Source organism: Theropithecus gelada, chromosome 1 (genome assembly GCF_003255815.1).
Source record: "Theropithecus gelada isolate Dixy chromosome 1, Tgel_1.0, whole genome shotgun sequence".
NCBI classification, from domain to species: Eukaryota; Metazoa; Chordata; class Mammalia; order Primates; family Cercopithecidae; genus Theropithecus; species Theropithecus gelada.
The window spans coordinates 38,087,346-38,104,616 of NC_037668.1; the positions used below are offsets into that span (position 1 = coordinate 38,087,346).

Consider the following 17,271-nt stretch of genomic DNA (forward strand, 5'->3'; position numbering starts at 1 on the left):
GAGGCAATGCCCTCTCTCTGTCCCCATGGTCCTGGCTGGGCTTAGGCCAAAAGTTGATACAGTCATTGGAACTAAGGTGTTTTAAAGTTGATATTCCAGTGTATTCAGACCCTCAGAGGCAACTTTTGCATCTGGTTAAGTGAGGAATTCTACCCAGAGTCTGCTAGATTACCTAACGGTGCCTCATGAATGAATGGACAGATGGATGGATGATGGATGATGAATGAATAGGTGGATGAATGATTGGTTGGATGGATGGATGATGAATGGATGGATAGATGAGTGAATAATGGATGGATGAGTGGATAATGAATTGATAGATTAATAGATTAATGTTTGGATTGATAGATAAGTGGTTGAACAAAAGGATGGACGGATGGGTGGATGGGTAGGTAGGTGGGTGGATGAGTGTTTAGATTGATGGATGGATGAGTGGATGAAAAAGTGGATGGATGAATGAGTGGATGGATAAATGAATAGATGGATGGGTGGGTGGGTGGATGGATGGATAAATGAACAGATGGATGAGTGAGTGGATGGATGGATGGATAAGTGGGTGGATGGATGGATGGATGGATAAATGAATGGGTGGATGAGTGGGTGGATGGATGAGTGAACAGATGGATGGATGAGTGGTGGATGGATGGATGGATGGATGAGTGTTTAGATTGATGGATGGATGAGTGGATGAAAAAGTGGATGGATGAATGAGTGGATGGATAAATGAATAGATGGATGGGTGGGTGGGTGGATGGATGGATAAATGAACAGATGGATGAGTGGGTGGATGGATGAGTGGATGGATGGATGGATGGATGGATGTTTGGTTGGATGGATGGATGGAAGGATAAATGAATGGGTGGATGGATAAATGAATGGGTGGATGAGTGGGTGGATGGATGGATGGATGAGTGGGTGGATGGATGAGTGGGTGGATGGATGGATGGATGGATGGTTGGATGGATGGATGGATAAATGAATGGGTGGATGAGTGGGTGGGTGGATGGATGGATGGATGGATGGATGGATGGATGGATGGTTGGATGGATGGATGGATAAATGAATGGGTGGATGAGTGGGTGGATGGATGGATAGATGAGTGGGTGGATGGATGAGTGAACAGATGGATGGATGAGTGATGGATGGATGGATGAATGAGTGGATGGATAGATGGATGGATAAATAAATGAACAGGTGGATGGGTGGGTGGATGGACGGATGGATGAGTGAACGGATGGATGAGTGGATGGAAAGCAGATAGACTAATGAATTGATGGATAAATGGATAGATGGATGAATTAATGAGTAGGTGGTCTTTGTTTCTCTGGGTGACCTGCCTCCAGGTTTGATCCTCAGTTGACCAAATTCTAGCCCAGTTGCCAGCATATTATCAAGCTGGGGTTGGTAACCTTGGGTATACTAGGGCCTCTCCGGTAAATGAACGCTAGTGACCTCTCTCACTCATTACACAGGCTTAGAGTCTCTCAGAAGCCTGCTGGAGGCTTCTGAGTGGGCTCCTTTGAGATACAGTCCCGAGGGACTTGTTCAGTCACGAATTTGGGGAGGAGCACGCAGATCAGAAACAGGCTGAGTCAACAGCGAACTCCACCTGTCCCTTTGGGAAGGGGAGTGGACTTTCTCAGACTGTGTAAATGCAGCCCATGTGCAGGAACACGGTGCTGGTGTGGGAATGGAGGCTCCATGGCTGCCCAGCTGGGAGCCCGTGGTAGCAGGAGGGCCTGGCATTGCAGAACAGCTCACCCCATGCATGGCCCTCTCTCAGAGCTCCTTGCCTGCATGAGTCCCTTCTACCGCCTGCAAGTCCCACATCGGGAAGCAAGGGGGCTGGAAAACTCCATCCGCCCATGGGCTGACTGTCCTTAAAGGGCAGTTTTGGCTCAGCACCCTGAGTTCTAACCCCACCCTGCAGGCCAGGCAAGAGGCGGAGGGGGGTGAGGCCCCCCACCAGAGGTCAGGAATACAGATGCTGACTCTGTGTTCAAGTCTCCAAGCCTGCAGTTTCTCCTGGAGAAGGAGGTCCTCCTCCTGTTCCTCCTCCCCCACCTCAACCTTTGAAAGATACTGGGGAAAGTGTTGGGGTGGTCAAGCATGTGCAAATGCTTACATATTTCTCTTTGGAAGCCTCCCCACCTCTCTTTTTCTTGGTCCTCTGCTGTGACTTTGATTGTGATGGCAGCGAGTTGACAGCCACACACGACGTCTGTGGTGCAGGCTCCCAGGGCTGCTTGGTCCTCGTCCATGCAGCCTGGTGCCCCTAGGTCATGGGACTCCTGGAAGAGGTGGGTGGCCGGGTCTGCAGCCAGCAGGTAACCTCCCTGGGGAAGTAGTCACCTTGGAACTGAATGAGGGAGCCAGCAGAGTGAGTTCTGTGTTTGTCTCCCCAGATGTCAGAAATGAGTGGCACCACATCCACAGCCAATTTGCCTCAAGCTGGGATGGGTGTGGATTGGGAGCCCTGCCGAGGACCTAGGATCTTGAGGAGCCCTGGCCCTCAGCCCTGCCTCCCTCCTCCCAGCCAAGGGGTGGTCACGGAGCCAGGGAGGTTAATGTTCATTCTTTGCAGACAGACAGATGAGGAGACTGCCAGGCCTGCTCTTGTTGCCTGGCCACTGAGACCGTGGGGGATCCATGAAGATTTCCAGCCCTGTGTCTTTCAGGAAATGCCCCCGATACTGTCATGAGCTCTGGGTTTGCACAGCTTCATGGTTATATATCCCAGCTCCAATACAGTACACAGACCCCCGGAGTGGCCGGGAGGGCACTGGAGCCTATTTGAACAGAGAGTTCCGCCCACCCACTCCTGGAGGTGCAGACGCGTGTCCTGTGAATAGGTGATTTCCTGCTTAGTTAGCTCTGCGTGAGACGGAAGGTTGGATGCGTTCGTAAGTTTCCTTGTTTGGAAAATCCTAAAGGTGTTGGGTGAGCAGGGGATACAAGATTGGGAATCAGTATTTGGGAACCGCATCTGTGAACTAGAATCTGGATGGCCACTCAGAGCATCACAGCAGGGCACTATTAGTCAATGACGAGGATGTTTTTCCTCTCCACCAGAATCAGATGCCCAGCAAGTCCTGCTCAGACATGAACGGGCCCTGGGCCACGTGGTCAGTTGACTTTAGAGGCTCCAGATTGGAAGATAGATGTGGTCGTTCTTGGGACACTGAGCAAAACGTTGGAGGGTGGGGCACTGTCACAGCTCCGCTGCAGCGTGGCGATAGCGGGAGGTGCAGGAGTTAGCGCTGCCAGCCTCAACCCGCTTAACCTGACACCTCCAGGCGCTTATTGAGGCAGCATCTTGTGTTTTAGAAGTGTCTTTCTGCGGCTGGGCCTGGTGGTTCACACCTGTAATCCCAGCAGTTTGGGAGGCCGAGGCAGGTGGATCACGAGGTCAGCAGTTTGAGAGCAGCCTGCCAACATGGTGAAACCCCGTTTCTACTAAAAATGCAAAAATTAGCCGGGTGTGGTAGTGGATGCCTGTAATCCCAGCTACTCGGGAGGCTGAGGCAGGAGAATTGCTTGAACCTAGGAGGTGGAGGTTGCAGTGAGCCAAGATTGCACCACTGCACTCCAGCCTGGGCAACAGAGCAAGACCCCATCTCTGGGGAAAAAAAGAAAAAAAGTATCATTCTGGCTGCTTTATAGAAATGGACGGCAGGGGCAAGAGTGGCCTCTGAGAGGCCAGGCCAGGGAGGAGCCAGGCTTGTCCTGGTAAGAGGTGATGGGTGCCGCGGAGGTGGGGCAGGGCCGCCCAGTTCCGGGACTCTTTGGAATGGGCTCATCCATGGACTTGATGTGACGAGAAAGGGAAGCACCAAGGTGACTCGAGGTGTTTGGGTTGAGCAGTCGGAAGGTGGGGGCTGCTGACCCGAGATGGGAAGGCCCGAAGGAGGAGGAGATGTTACATTTGAGACGCTTCTTCGACACATCCAGGGGGCCTTGTGAGCCCAGTCTTGGAAAGCGATCAGTGGGGGAGTTGTCTGCATATAGGCGGCTTCAGAGCTGCCACCCTGGGCGAGGTCTGGGGCTTTGCTGTCTCTGTCTTGGAGGTGGAGGTAGTTCCAACTCCCTGGGACATGTGGAGAGTCATCAGTGTCCCTGCCACACCTGGGTTCGATGTTAGCGAGGGGCAGCTGTTTGCAGGGCCGCTCAGGCAGTTACCCTGCGTGTGTGCCTGCCCGGGGATCTCCCAGCCCACTGCCCCCTGTGGCCTCTTTCCTGCATGCCAGGCAGACCCCGCCCCCCACAGCAGAGTCCCTGCTTCCACACTGAGGCCATGGCCGGGCAGAAGCAGGGGCACTGAGTTCTTGACGTTTCCCCGTGCGGTCTCCCCACTGCCCAGCCAGCTGGGGCCACAGGCCCCATGCTCTGATTCCTCCTCAAGGCTTGAGGCACAAGGCCTTGTTGTGCTGAGGATGCAGCCAGAGAGGCTGCTGTGTCATCCTCCTTCTGTTTCCTGGGGGGCAGGAGTGGAGATGGCCATTGCTAAGTGGGGAGACACAGGGCCTGGCCTGTCCCCAGGCCTGCCCGCCACCCTCCCTGGAGATGTGGAAAGGCCTGTTTGCAAGCAGCAGGCTGGCAGCAGTCCAGGGAGAGCCCCTGACCTCGCGGGTTCTCTGGCTCCACCCGCACTGCTTTGAAGACTCCCACTGAGGAGGCATCTTCCGTGCAGTTCCGCATTTTCGAATTTTCTTTAATGGCTCCCACATGGGTTTGCTGTGGTTTGTCGTGGTTGAAGGTTCAGGGAAGGTCAGCTCGTCTCCTCAAGATCAGCGCCTCCTCCCGGGTGCCTCCTTCCTGCCCTCCACTCCAGCTGGGCTCTGTGGGGAGCTACTCCTCAGGAGACTGATACCCCCGCCACCAGGGCTGCGCCCGCCCTCCCTCCCTCCCTCCCTCCCTCCCTCCCTCCCTCCCTTCCTCCCATGTTGGGGAGGGGTCGTTCCAGACCCTATTCCCCACGGCCTCCAGAAGGTCTGGTCATATGAGGACCACAGGCTGTCAGAGGTCAGGGGGGATAGGGGACCGAGGGTGTCTGATCACCTAGATGAATCTCAGGCGTCCTTCCCCAGTTGACAAGGACAAAGGCTCCATGTTGTGTTTGGCTGCGCTCTTTTGTAAGAACTGCTTAGTGTAGAGGAAAACACACACACAATCTATGACGGCCACCCCACCCGTGACATTCTAGGATCCATGTCCTGGAGCATGGTCCCCACAAGCTGCGTGCAGGGCCAGCCCCAGGAGCCATGACAGCCCTCAGTGAGGACAATGCAGAAGCCAGGGCATTCTCTGATACGGAACGTTTTACTTTGACCTCACCGTTCCGCAGCTCATTCATTCAGCCCATGAACTGGGCACAGCGCCACACTCTTGCTGCTTGAATTGGGTTGAAATCTCTCAGGGAACGGCGAGACAGTCGTGGGCTCTGGGGCTGTGCATGTTCACGTTGGCCACCAGGTAGCCGTTTCTCACAGAAATGTGGAAGCTGGTGCACCGTCTCTTCCAGTTCCTCAGCCTTCTGCTCCCAGAAATAGCTCCTGATTGACTTCCTGATTTCTTTGCTGCTCTTTCAGCATTGCACTCTCTCATTCAAAGAAACTATTTAAATGAATGAGCGCCTAAGCTTCCCGAGGATGGGCATAGCAGCCAGAGGCCCCAGGCCACAGGACAGGTGCCCACCCCCTCGGTGGATTTCAGCAGGCACCTGGGTTTGTGGCTGGAGCTGGGTGCAAAGCTGGCAGCCCCCAGTCAAGAGTGTGGAGGTTGGGGAGAACTCCCTGGTCCTGGTAGTGACCAGCTGGAATGGGGGCTGGGCATTTTTTCACGGCACGAAGCCCACGTCTGTTTCTGTGGCCGTGCATTCTTGGTCTCTGCCCAGCCTTTGGAAAGCAGTCAGACCGGGCCCTATGCGCCATCAATTTCCTCCTGCAAGATCAAGGAGGCGTGACCTGTTTATGTACTTGAGGCCCCAGAGAATAGACCCATTCACAGGATGCCTGGGTGACTCTGGTCCTATTTTCAGCTCATAACGCATCACTGCAGCCATTCACTGTCGCTTCCGTAGCCCATCTTGGTGGATCCCATGACCTGTCCCTAACTGGTTTATTCAGTAGGATCCAGAGATGGCCAGGCTGTGGCAAGTCCTCCACCCCACACAGCTGCATTCACAGGGGATGGATTGCGCCAGCTGGAGGGCCTCATCCCTTTGGAGTCCATGGCTCTCAGACCTTGGACCCCTAACTCTCACCTCTCCAAGCCCATTTCCCCATCTGTAGGTTGGGGTCACAGTCCCCACCAGGCACACGACTGGTACCCCACAAGCCATGACTGGGGCTGGGGCTGCAGTGTCAGCCACTCAAGGTGCTGGATGGAGCTGGGGGCTCAGGGGCCTCTGCAGTTTAGAAACTCTTTTTTTTCTTTTCTTTTTTTGGAGATGGAGTCTCATTCTGTCGCCCAGGCTGTAGTGCAGTGGCGCGATCTCAGCTCACTGCAACCTGCGCCTCCCAGGTTCAGGCAATCCTCCTACCTCAAACTCCCAAGTAGCTGGGACTACAGCCTTGTACCACCATACCCGGCTAATTTTTGTATTTTTAGTAGAGATGAGGTTTTGCCACGTTGGCCAGGCTGGTCTCAAACTCCTGACCTTAGGTGATTGCCCACCTCGGCCTCCCAAAGTGCTGGGATTACAGGCATGAGCCACCGCGCCCGTCCTAGAAACACCAAGGGGGTGGGCACCTGTCCTGTGGCCTGGGGCCTCTGGCTGCTATGCCCATCCCCGGGAAGCTTAGGTGCTCATTCATTTAAATAGGTTGATTCGAAACCCATTACACCAAGAGGGTAGCGACAGAACTCCCTTTCAGCCCTCACTGCTGCAGCCTGGCAGAGCTCTTGGGCCACATTCAGTGACTCTTGAAGCTTTCTCAGGTGCCTTCCAGCCACCACGGAGAACCCCTCCACCTTCCAGTGGGGGTGAGCCACATCCTCCCAGGAGGGGGCTCAGGGCAGCCCAGGCCCCTTGGCCCCGATGAAGGCCAGATGCAGGCGTGCGTCCAAGCAGGGAAGAGAACACACCTCCAAATTCCCCACTTCTCTATGGGAAGACGCGCTCCCGACCGCCAAGCCAGGCCAGGCCGAGGGCCGCGATAAGCACTTCCGGCCTTCAGAATCTTGGCTGCATGGGGCTTTGGGGAGAATCTGGTCTGGATTCCATGTCTTACAGATGAGGAAACAAGTCCAGGCAGACGGAGGGATCTGCTCCAGGTCAGGGTCTGGAGTCACCAGGCTGGTGCTTCACCCGAGAGAAACCCAACCCTGTGAACCGCTGGGTGGGGGAACCCAGTCCCGCCCCATCCACAAGGGATCTGTGGGCTCCTGGACCTTAAAGGACCTGAGGTTATTTCGTTCCTCCTTTCATCTCCAAGCAGAGCTCCTCTTAATCATCCTAAGCTGGCCACGAAAGGCCCCTTTCAAAATTCTCCATTAAAAACACTGAACGTTTCAGTTCCTTGTCAGCAGCTGTGGCTGTGACCGTCCATGGAGGATGAAGAGCAGTGGTCCCTCTTCTTTTGTTTGTTTGTTTATTTTTTCAGTTTGGATTTTTGTTGGTGGTGGTGGTGGTGGTGGTGGTGGTGGTTTTTCCGAGACGGAGTCTTGCTCTGTCACCCAGACTGGAGTGCAGTGGTATGATCTCGGGTCACTGCAACCTCTACCTCCCAGGTTCAAGCAATTCTCCTGCCTCAGCCTCCCGAGTAGCTGGGATTACAGGCCCAGGCCACCATGCCTTGCTCATTTTTATATACTAATTTTGGTAGAGACGAGGTTTCACTATGTTGGCCAGGCTGGTCTCAAACTCCTGACCTCAGGTAATCCGCTCACCTTGGCCTCCCAAAGTGCTGGGATTACAGGCGTGAGCAACCACACCTGGCCTCTTTTCATTTTTGAGAAAAGGTCTCTGTTGCCCAGGCTGGAATACAGTGGCGCGATCACAGCTTACTGTAGCCTTGACCTTCTGGGCTCAACTGATCCTCTCGCCTCAGTCTCCCAAGTCCTGGCTCATTTTTATTTTCTGTAGCGATGAGGTCTCCCTATGTTGTTCAGGCTGGTCTCAAACTCCTGGGCTCAAGCAGTCTTCCATCCTTCGCCTCCCAAAGTGCTGGGATTACAGGTCTGAGCCGCTGTGCCTGACCTGGTCCCTCTTCTTTTAAAGCTTGGGGTTTAGTAAATGCATTATCAAGCCTAAGCTTCATTCTTTTATTTTGTAACAGCTTTACTGAGCTATAAATCACATACCGTACAATTCACCCATTAAAGTATCCAGTTCAGTGGCCTCTCGTGTGGTGAGACCTGGGAAACAATTTTAGAACATTTTCATCACCCCAGAAAGAAAGCCTGTGCCCATAGGCAGCCTCTTTCCATTCTGCCATGCCCCACCCATAGTGTTCGGTCTTCAGTAATTGATTTTCATATTTTTGAGACACATTGGTGAATACTGAAGAACTTTAATCCACTTTTTACTGGTAGGATGGAGTTTTGTGGGTTCTTTTAGTTTTGGGGGCTGACTTTATTTTGCTCACAAAGGAGTCTCAAAGTCAAGGGGAGACCATGGATGAAGCCTCAGATCCATTGGTTTCAGGGCTTTCCATCTGCAGAACAGCATGGGCGGTCCCGTGAAGGTCCAGGTGTGCTTACTCGTACCTGGTTTCAGGAAAGAGAGCAGAGAGGAGTCTGCTCTGGCGAAGCCGGTGAGCAGGGCCGCGCAGGCTTGCGAGCTCAGGAACCTTGGAAGGCATGAGTTTCAGACTCCCGAGATCTGAAGCTGATGGCTCATCTGAGGTGCAGCTGAATGAACACAGCCTCCTTTGTAGGAAGGCAAGGCTGGGCGCTCTGGGAACGCAGGATGGAGGTGCCCAGGAGGCTGCAGCTGCAAGCTCTCTGTAACCCTGGGGCTTTAGGCAGCTCTGCCCAAGTTCCCCTGGCTGTGAGAGGGCCCCATGTGCCTGGGGCAATTGTGGGGAGAAGGCCGAGGCAGCTCTGGGGGATCAGCTGAAGCTGGGCTGGCATTTCCAGTTTCTGAGGCCTGAGCTTGGCCTGGACCCTCGGCCTCACTGTCAGACAGAAACACAGACACCCGGGGTTTCTCTGGCTCCGTGTGGCACAGAAATGATGCCTTCAGTCCATGGGGCCAGCCAGGCCTGTCACGTGTGATTCAACACAGGGTTTGCCATGTCTTCATTTGCAGCACGGTTAGTGGCTAAGGGCATGGACACTGGGCCCAGGCTGCCTGGATTCAGATCCCAGCTCTTAACCCTTGGCACACTGGGTGTCCTCTCTGTGCCTGTGTGTCCTCAGTTCTTTTTTCTTTTTTTGGACAGAGTCTCGCTCTGTCACCCAGTTTAGAGTGCAGTGGTGCGATCTCAGCCCACTGCAACCTCCGCCTCCAGGTTCAAGCGATTCTCCTGTCTCAGCCTCCTGAGTAGCTGGGGTTACAGGCGCGTACCACCACGCCCAGCTAATTTTTGTATTTTCAGTAGAGACGGGGCTTCACCATATTGGCCAGGCTGGTCTCGAACTCCTGGCCTCAAGTGATCCACGCACCTCGGCCTCCCAAAGTGCTGGGATTGCAGGCATGAGCTACCATGCCCAGCTGGTCTTCAGCTTTAAAATAGAGGTGAGAACGGTATCTGAGAGCAGCTGGTAACAGAAAATGATTCCCTTCCTGAAGCCTGTGTGGGGTCCAGTGCTGGGGCTGTGTGCCGGGAGGAGCTGGCTCCCATGTGCTCCGACCCACAGGCTCCAACGGCAGCTGCTGGCCTGGACAGGCAGAGTCACCAGTGGGGAAGAGCAGGGATGGCCTGGGTTCGAAACCTAGCTCCATCTCCTGCCAGCAGGGCGACCCCTGGCAAGTCATTTAGACTCTGTCCCTCAGTTTCCTCATCTGCAAAATGGGGATGAAGGTAATGGTGTCTGTGACTATTAAGCCATTCATAAGAAACCACTGGGAGGATTAAATGAGTGTTAGCAGAGGGCTTGCCCAGGTGCCCAGCCCAGGGTGGGCTCCTGTTGGTAGCTATTCACATGCTAAATTTAAAATGAAAATCAAAGCATTGTATTTTTAATTGTTTCTTTACTGATTTGAATGAATACTAATCGGTGATAATATTGCTGCCATGGTTAGCGTTGTTTGCTGAACACCCACGCAAGCTGCGCTGACCTGCAGTTTCTCTGTCTCCCTAGCCGAGCCACTGCCGCTCATGGATTTGTGCCGCCGCTCGGTGCGCCTGGCCCTGGGGAAGGAGCGCCTGGGGGAGATCCACACGCTGCCGCTGCCGGCTTCCCTCAAGGCCTACCTCCTCTACCAGTGATGTTCGCCATCGGACCGCCAGCATGACAGCCACCTGGTGCCACCTCACTGAGCCACCCGCCGCTGGGGCCGCCATACCCTGCGCCTTGGACCGGCATCCACAGCCATGGACAGAGGTCCCTGGTCTTCCCTCATCCTCCGTGGCTGCCTCCATGGGACAAGGACCGATTCCAACACAGGCTCCTCTTTCCCCCTTCCCGACATCAGCAGAAGGCAGCGTCCCTGCATGCCGTCCATATACAACCCCTCTTTGAGAAAAGACACAGAGAATAAACTCCTACGAAAGCCCTATGTTGAGCTCCAATCTGCTCTCGGGGTGGGATGGGTGCTCCCCACATCTCTGGGAGAAGGCTGCAGCCACCTGGGGTCCCAGGGTGGTGGGGGTGGCAGGTGGTGCCACAGCTCTGAGAGCAGATACCAGGGGTACTAAGAGGTGCTTAGACAAGGGCTGGTGCCCTGCCATGGGTGCCCAGCCCAGTAGGGCCATGCCGTGACAGATAAAGCTCAGGACGTCAGAAACTCACCATGGACACCAAAGCAGAAACCAAGGACCGTCCGCAGGCAAATAAGCACCCAGCATCCCTCCTGGCTGTTGGTGCCCCATACCCTGTATTTATTCTTTTAACAATAACAAAAGCCATTTATTTATTCCATCTAGAAAGGAAACCTTGTTTCAGTCCCCTCTCTCTGGCTGTTCTGTTACTTTCCTCCCACCTGTGCCCTCCCTGGGATGTGTATGCCTTGCCCGCCCTCCCTGGGCACATGTGCACACGTGCCCAGGCACAAGTGTGTCTTTGGGTCCCTTGCCCTGCAGTTTCCAGAGGGCTCTGCTCCAAGTTCCCTAGCGGGCCCTTCAGGGAGGAAGAGCCTCACGTGCAGTCTGGGTGTCTTCGGGGGCCCATCTGGAGGGGCTGCAGCAATTCCCCTGGGTCTCCAGGTAGCCAGTTAACTCTTGGGCTCAGGCATCCTTGCACATGGTTGCATTTCTTTAGTCTTCTGTGGGTCTTTTGGTGTGAGTTTGATTTTGCTTTTGCTTTTCCAGCTGAGTTTTCCCAAGTACATCCTCAGAAGCTCTGGGTGTGCCAGAGGACCCCCGGAACTAAGAAGGGAGGGCGAGTGGGTCTCCATTCCCTGAGAAGCTAGGGGCAGAGTCAAGCCTCACAGAAGCCAGCATGGGTCTCTGCTCAGCACCCCAGCTGGGGCTCCGGGCCCAGGGAAACAGCCCCAGTTCATCCCAACCCCTCTCAGAGCCTCAAGAGGGGTGGCTCGGCTGCCAGCAAGAGAGGGGTGCTCTGTCCCTGGCAACCCCTCCACGTTGCATACCCCAGCACCTGCCACCGCCTTTGCCATTTCTTTGAGCTTGAAGTTAACTCTCTTAAGAGTCTAACTTTGGTTCATTTCTGCACAGGTACAATAGATGACTTTATTTGTTTAAAATGTTTAATATATATACATACATTATATGTATTTGTCTGTAAGAATTATGTTTTAAACAGCTGCTGTAGAGTACCTTTTTTTAAGTAAATCTTCCAGTGGAGTATATTTTTTAAAGCACAAAATTGGTGCCAAGACTGGGTGAGAAATGTACATTACCCCCTTATTATTTTGAGGTTTTTGGGTTTTTTTCCGGGGCAGGGGACCTTATCTGTAAGACTTTCAAAGATTTTCCTCCCTCCTGTTTCAGGTGGGTCACATTCTGGTGAATGTTTCCCTTGTACAGATACCAGCTTATGGCCTTGACTCAGCCGTCCCCACGGATGCTGGGTGACCCTCTAGCTCTCTCTGCATCTCCCACCCCCTGACGCCCTGGGACCCTCGACCCCACCCTTCTTTCCTACCAGCCCAGAGCCTTGTGGCTTGTACAGTTTTGAAACTCCCGTTCTATTTTATGATGGTTGATAATAGTCAGTAACCTAATAAAGGAACGTTTGTTAAAATATCAAACCATTTTTGAGTTCCTTGTTTGTGCCTCGGGGGAGGGGAAGAGACACGGCTGACCCCTCCTGGGTCCAGCCAGCTCCACGGCCCACAGTTTTCAGCAGATGATGGGCCGACTCCCTACCACCCCTTGGCAGAGGGTGAGATGCCAGGTGAAGCCCCAGAGAAGGAGGAGGAGAGTCCTGGAGGGAGGACCCCAGAACAGCCTCATCCCCATTTCAGAAGTTCCTCAGCCTGGCAGCCCAAGCTGCGGAAACTTGCTGAGCCTAACAGAAAGTGATTCTGTGCCTTCGTGGGCACAGCAGGTTGGTTTGTGGGGCTGTAGAACTTGAGTTGACTGTGGGCTTTTTAGGAGCAGAGTGTGAGCCATTGTGGGCGTCCTCAGAGTCTAGGGTCTAGGGGAAGGAGCAGGTCCTTCATTCATCTTTGTGTCCCCTGAGGCCGAGTGCACGGTGAGGTTTGCTGAACAGTTGCAGAGTGAACTTGTTTTGCTAGCCACGTGGGCAGAGCCCCCAACAGAAAGGACAGGAAACTCTGGCTTATTTAGGGGATCAATGGGTGATAAAATGACAGTCAAGAAATTTACTAAGATGTGATCCCATGTCACGGCTAGTTTCCAAAGAATTAGCAAGAGCGCATTCAGCTTGCGGTGGGGACACTTCATTCTCAAGGCGTGCTGGGTCCTGATAGTGCCGTGAAAAGTGCCTGACCTGAGGGCCTAAGATTCCTGGGCCCAAAGACCCATGTTCCTTTCTCTAAGAGCCTCCTGACCAGCTGTCTTCAGACCACACACATCAGCAGCATCTGGGAGGGGATTGAGAAAATGCAGATTCCAGGGTCCCACCTGAGATGTACCAAGTCAACACTTCTAGGGCCAGGCCCAGGAATATGCATTTCCTGAACTCCCTAGGTGACCGTGCCTAAGAGAGTTTGGACACCACTATTTGTGACAGTGTCAGCTGTTTTGCAAAGTTGCTGGGTAGAGGGAAATTATTCCATGGTGTCGGTGGGTTGGCCCAATGAGGAGCGTATGAGCTCCTGAGTCAGACCTGGATTCAAATAACTGGCTTTGTGGCCTTGGATGAGCCTCTGGAAAACAGCAGTCACTGTAGTGTTGTAGCACTATAGTGTAGTACCTGTCTCACAGGAAGATAGCAAGGGTAAGATGAGGCTCTCTGAACAGGACCTGGTGTCTTAGCAAGTGTGCAAACGAATGCTTTAAAAGCTCCTGCATTTCTGGAAAATGGCAGTTTCTGGGTTGCGACTTTGTCTTTAAGAATGGACCAGATGTTTGGGCATGGTGGCTCATGCCTGTAATCCCAGCACTTTTGGGAGGCCAAGGCGGGCGGATCATGAGGTCAAGAGATGGAGACCATCCTGGCCAACATGGTGAAACCCCGTCTCTACTAAAAATACAAAAATTAGCTAGGCATGGTGGCGCGTGCCTGTAGTCCCAGCTGCTCAGGAGGCTAAGGCAGGAAAATGGCATGAACCCGGGAGGCGGAGGCTCCAGTGAGCCGAGATCACACCACTGCACTCCAGCCTGAGCGACACAGTGAGACTCTGTCCCCTCCAAAAAAAGAATGGACCAGACATTCCTAAACCAACTTCCTGATAATGATCTTTCTTCCCAGGTAAAGTCTCCAAAGGTCAAGGTAGGTATTGGGAAGAGGGACCCCTAGATGCGTTTCCCAGATGCGGTTGGAGGAAAGGGTGGTCTAAAATGATTTTCAGGTTGGAGTTCATGTCTGGGTTGCAGTTGGAACTCCGCTTCCTTTGAAGGGGGCGGCAGGGGAGGAGTGGGGTTGGGGTCAGGCACTGGGGGCGGGGGAGGCACAGGGAAAATCAGGGCCCTCGTGCTGCCAGGAGACTTCTCGGGGAGCAGCGTTTTGTGCCGAAGGGAGTGGGATTAATAAAACCATCTGTGCAGACTTGGCCCATGTGGTTGTAATTAATCCCCTGCCTTCAAGCAGGTAGCAGACTCTCAGGGCTTGGCCATAGATGGGAAGAGTCCTCCCGTCCCCACCCTTCAGCACGCAGCTTCCCTCCCGCCTTCTCCACTCCTCAACGAGATGAGGAATGTGGAATTTACTGAACCATAAACTATGCCGGGGGAGCTGGGGAGGGGGCCGAAGACAGAGCAATTAGTTCATGCTCCAGTCCAGACACCCAAACATGGTTGGATTCCAGCTGCAAGGAATATTTGAAATAAATGAGCTGCCCAGGGCCAGGAGTTTGCTGTGTTTTCTGTACGGGGCCATGGCAACCAGGGAGGAAATCGTGAGCTAGGGACTGGGCTCTAGAGTCAACAAATGATGTCCTGGCCCAGCAAACGCAGAGGAAGCCGCTCATGGCTCTCCTCGGGTTTCTCAGGATTCAGCTGCTGGCAGGCAGGACTCGGGCTGACCATCTCCCTGGTGCACTCAGACCGTGGTGTTCTCTCCTGGGTTCTGATTTTTTTTTTTTTCTGGTAAGAAAAGAGAAAACGAACTCTTCTCTGGAACCTTTCTTCCTGGGCCAGAGAACAGCTGCTGTTGTTGCTGCCGGGCTGATAATGATTTTCCTGGGTAGAGGAATATGCTCCGTGGGAAAGCTCAGGCTGAGGCAGCTAGCTAGACAGAGGTGGCACTGACCTCGTGCAGTGTTGTCTTCCCACCCCACCCCAATCGCAGCCTCTACTGGGTCTGCTTTATAGGCAGGAGAGGCAAAGGTCTCCTCCAGCTCCCTTTCCTGGTGGTGTTTGGAGGTGAACCTTAGAGCTGTCCCCAAGGATGTGTCTTACAAATGCATGTGAGTACCAGGACCTAATTGGGGATTTCACCCTGAAGTTCACAGATGCTCCCTGCATCTGAATCACCCGGGGGAACCTGGGCGGGGGGGTGGGGGGGAAGCAAAATCCTGGTAAGCTTGATATGCAGTAGGATGGGCCTGAGAATAGGCATCTTTGAACACCCATAGATGAATCAGTTAACATTGCTCTGAAGGTTTCTGGGGTCCCAGCGTTACGTGCAGCGTTGCATCCATGCAGAGTTGCATGCAGAGCTGCACCTATGCAGACCTCTCTGCTGTATCCTCACGGTCCTTCAGAGTCCTGCCAGGGGCTGAGACTCACAGAAGCTTGGAGACCACGGGTATAGAAGATTCTGGGACGGGCGCGGTGGCTCAAGCCTGTAATCCCAGCACTTTGGGAGGCCGACATGGGCAGATCACGAGGTCAGGAGATCGAAACCATCCTGGCTAACACGGTGAAACCCCATCTCTACTAAAAAATACCAAAAAACTAGCCGGGCGAGGTGGCGGGCGCCTGTAGTCCCAGCTACTTGGGAGGCTGAGGCAGGAGAATGGCGTAAACCCGGGAGGCGGAGTTTGCAGTGAGCTGAGATCCGGCCACTGCACTCCAGCCTGGGCGACAGAGCGAGACTCCATCTCAAAAAAAAAAAGAAGAAGATTCTGTTTGAGTGGCCCTCCCAGCTCTCTCTGCTCTGTGTCTCAGAGCACAGGCACTCTGAGAGCTACAGATCAATGCATCAATGCCAGGCACAAAAACTTCTCACCCAGGCACAAAAGTGCTCGTCTTAGGAATGAACAAAGTAGATCCAAGGGAGAAATACTGGAGTCCAGGTAGGGAAACCTTGAGCTCTAGCCTTTAGCCTCAGTTTCCCCAAGGAAATTAGACTCTGGAAAGCTGAACCAGGAGCTTGGAGACAACATTCGGGTCTACAAGCCACGGCCCACACAAGACCCTTCCAGCAGGGCCATCCCCACGGGAACTGCTCAGGGGTATTTCCCACAACCTCAGCACAGCGTGTAGGGACAAGGGCCTCGTCAACCCAAGTATGTGCCTCTCGGAGTATGTCTTCCTCTCCCTTTACAGCCTAAGAAGCAAACATTTTAATCCTGGGCCCTACCTTTCGAAAGATGTTCAGCTTTGCCAATGATTTCTGTTAAGCAAAGTGGGGCCGCCAGGGTTTCTGATGCCTACAGGTGGAATCAACTCCAGTGGAAAAGGAACCCCACCTTCCAGGCTGGCCATGTGTGGAGACTGAGTGACTGGGGAGAAGGGGCCTGGCTTCAGGACTGACGCCCGGCTTCCTCCTTCCTGTCCAGGATGCTGACTTTAAAGCCTGGAGCCTTGGCGTCTCCATCTGTGAAATGGGAACAGTGCTTTCCTCCCAGCAGGGCCACTGAGACCCATATGCTTAGGGCTGGGCACTTCAGGGCCTGAGCCCAGGGTATTCCTATCTCACCCTTTGATTTGTAATTAAGGTGAAATTCACATAATATCAAATTCACTGTTTTGAAGTGCGCACATCAGTGTGGCATGTAGTACATTCGCAATGTTGCGCAACTGTCACCTCTATCTAGTTCAAAACATTATCATCACCCCCAATGGGTACCTCACACCCATTAGGCAGCCACTCCCCATTCCGCTCCCCCAGCGCCTGGCAACCACTAATCTACTTTCTGTCTCGATTTGCCTATTCTGGACATTTCTTATCAATGGTATCAAACAATAGGTGACCCTCTGGGTCTGGCGTCTTTCATTTCCAATTGGCTTTTTAAGGAGCTGCTCCCCGGCCCCTCCCCCGTGACTTCCCTGTGTCTTCCTTTCCTTATTTCATCAAATAGGAGAACGTTTCCTCTTCTTAGGGTTGTGAGAATTAAGCGAGCCATGTATGTAAAGTGCTTAGAACGCTGGTCACTGGTCACAGGAAGTAATCAATAAAAATAGCTAGCATAATTACTCCTCCATCCCCAGGGCACCCAGAGACCCTTGTGTATGCTCCTAAACTCACTGAAGTCGCCTAGTCCATGAATGACCCTTTCCTAGAGTGCGCCTTGCAGGGAAATTGCCTGGGCCCAGGGGCCTCAGTTTATCAGATCCGGTTTTCTAAAAACCAGTCTGGTCACCAGGGCTAGCAGAGTTGGGTGGTTAAGAGCTCTGTGGCCTCGTGCGG

At 53.5% G+C, this 17,271-nt stretch overlaps 1 protein-coding gene and 1 pseudogene across 2 annotated transcripts in view; both read left to right on the forward strand.

The window, feature by feature from the left end:
• Window positions 1-12,319, forward strand: part of SPSB1 (splA/ryanodine receptor domain and SOCS box containing 1) — a 77,831-nt gene extending 65,512 nt beyond the window's left edge. Inside the window, exon 3 of the mRNA XM_025368021.1 lies at window positions 10,249-12,319. Coding sequence (XP_025223806.1) covers window positions 10,249-10,376 — 128 coding nt within the window. The 3' untranslated portion in view covers window positions 10,377-12,319. The remainder of the gene's footprint in view (window positions 1-10,248) is intronic.
• Window positions 10,433-12,319, forward strand: LOC112612985 (annotated as a pseudogene). Its single transcript, XR_003116900.1, has one exon. The product of XR_003116900.1 is annotated as an uncharacterized LOC112612985 (transcript).
• Window positions 12,320-17,271: the final 4,952 nt, after the last annotated feature.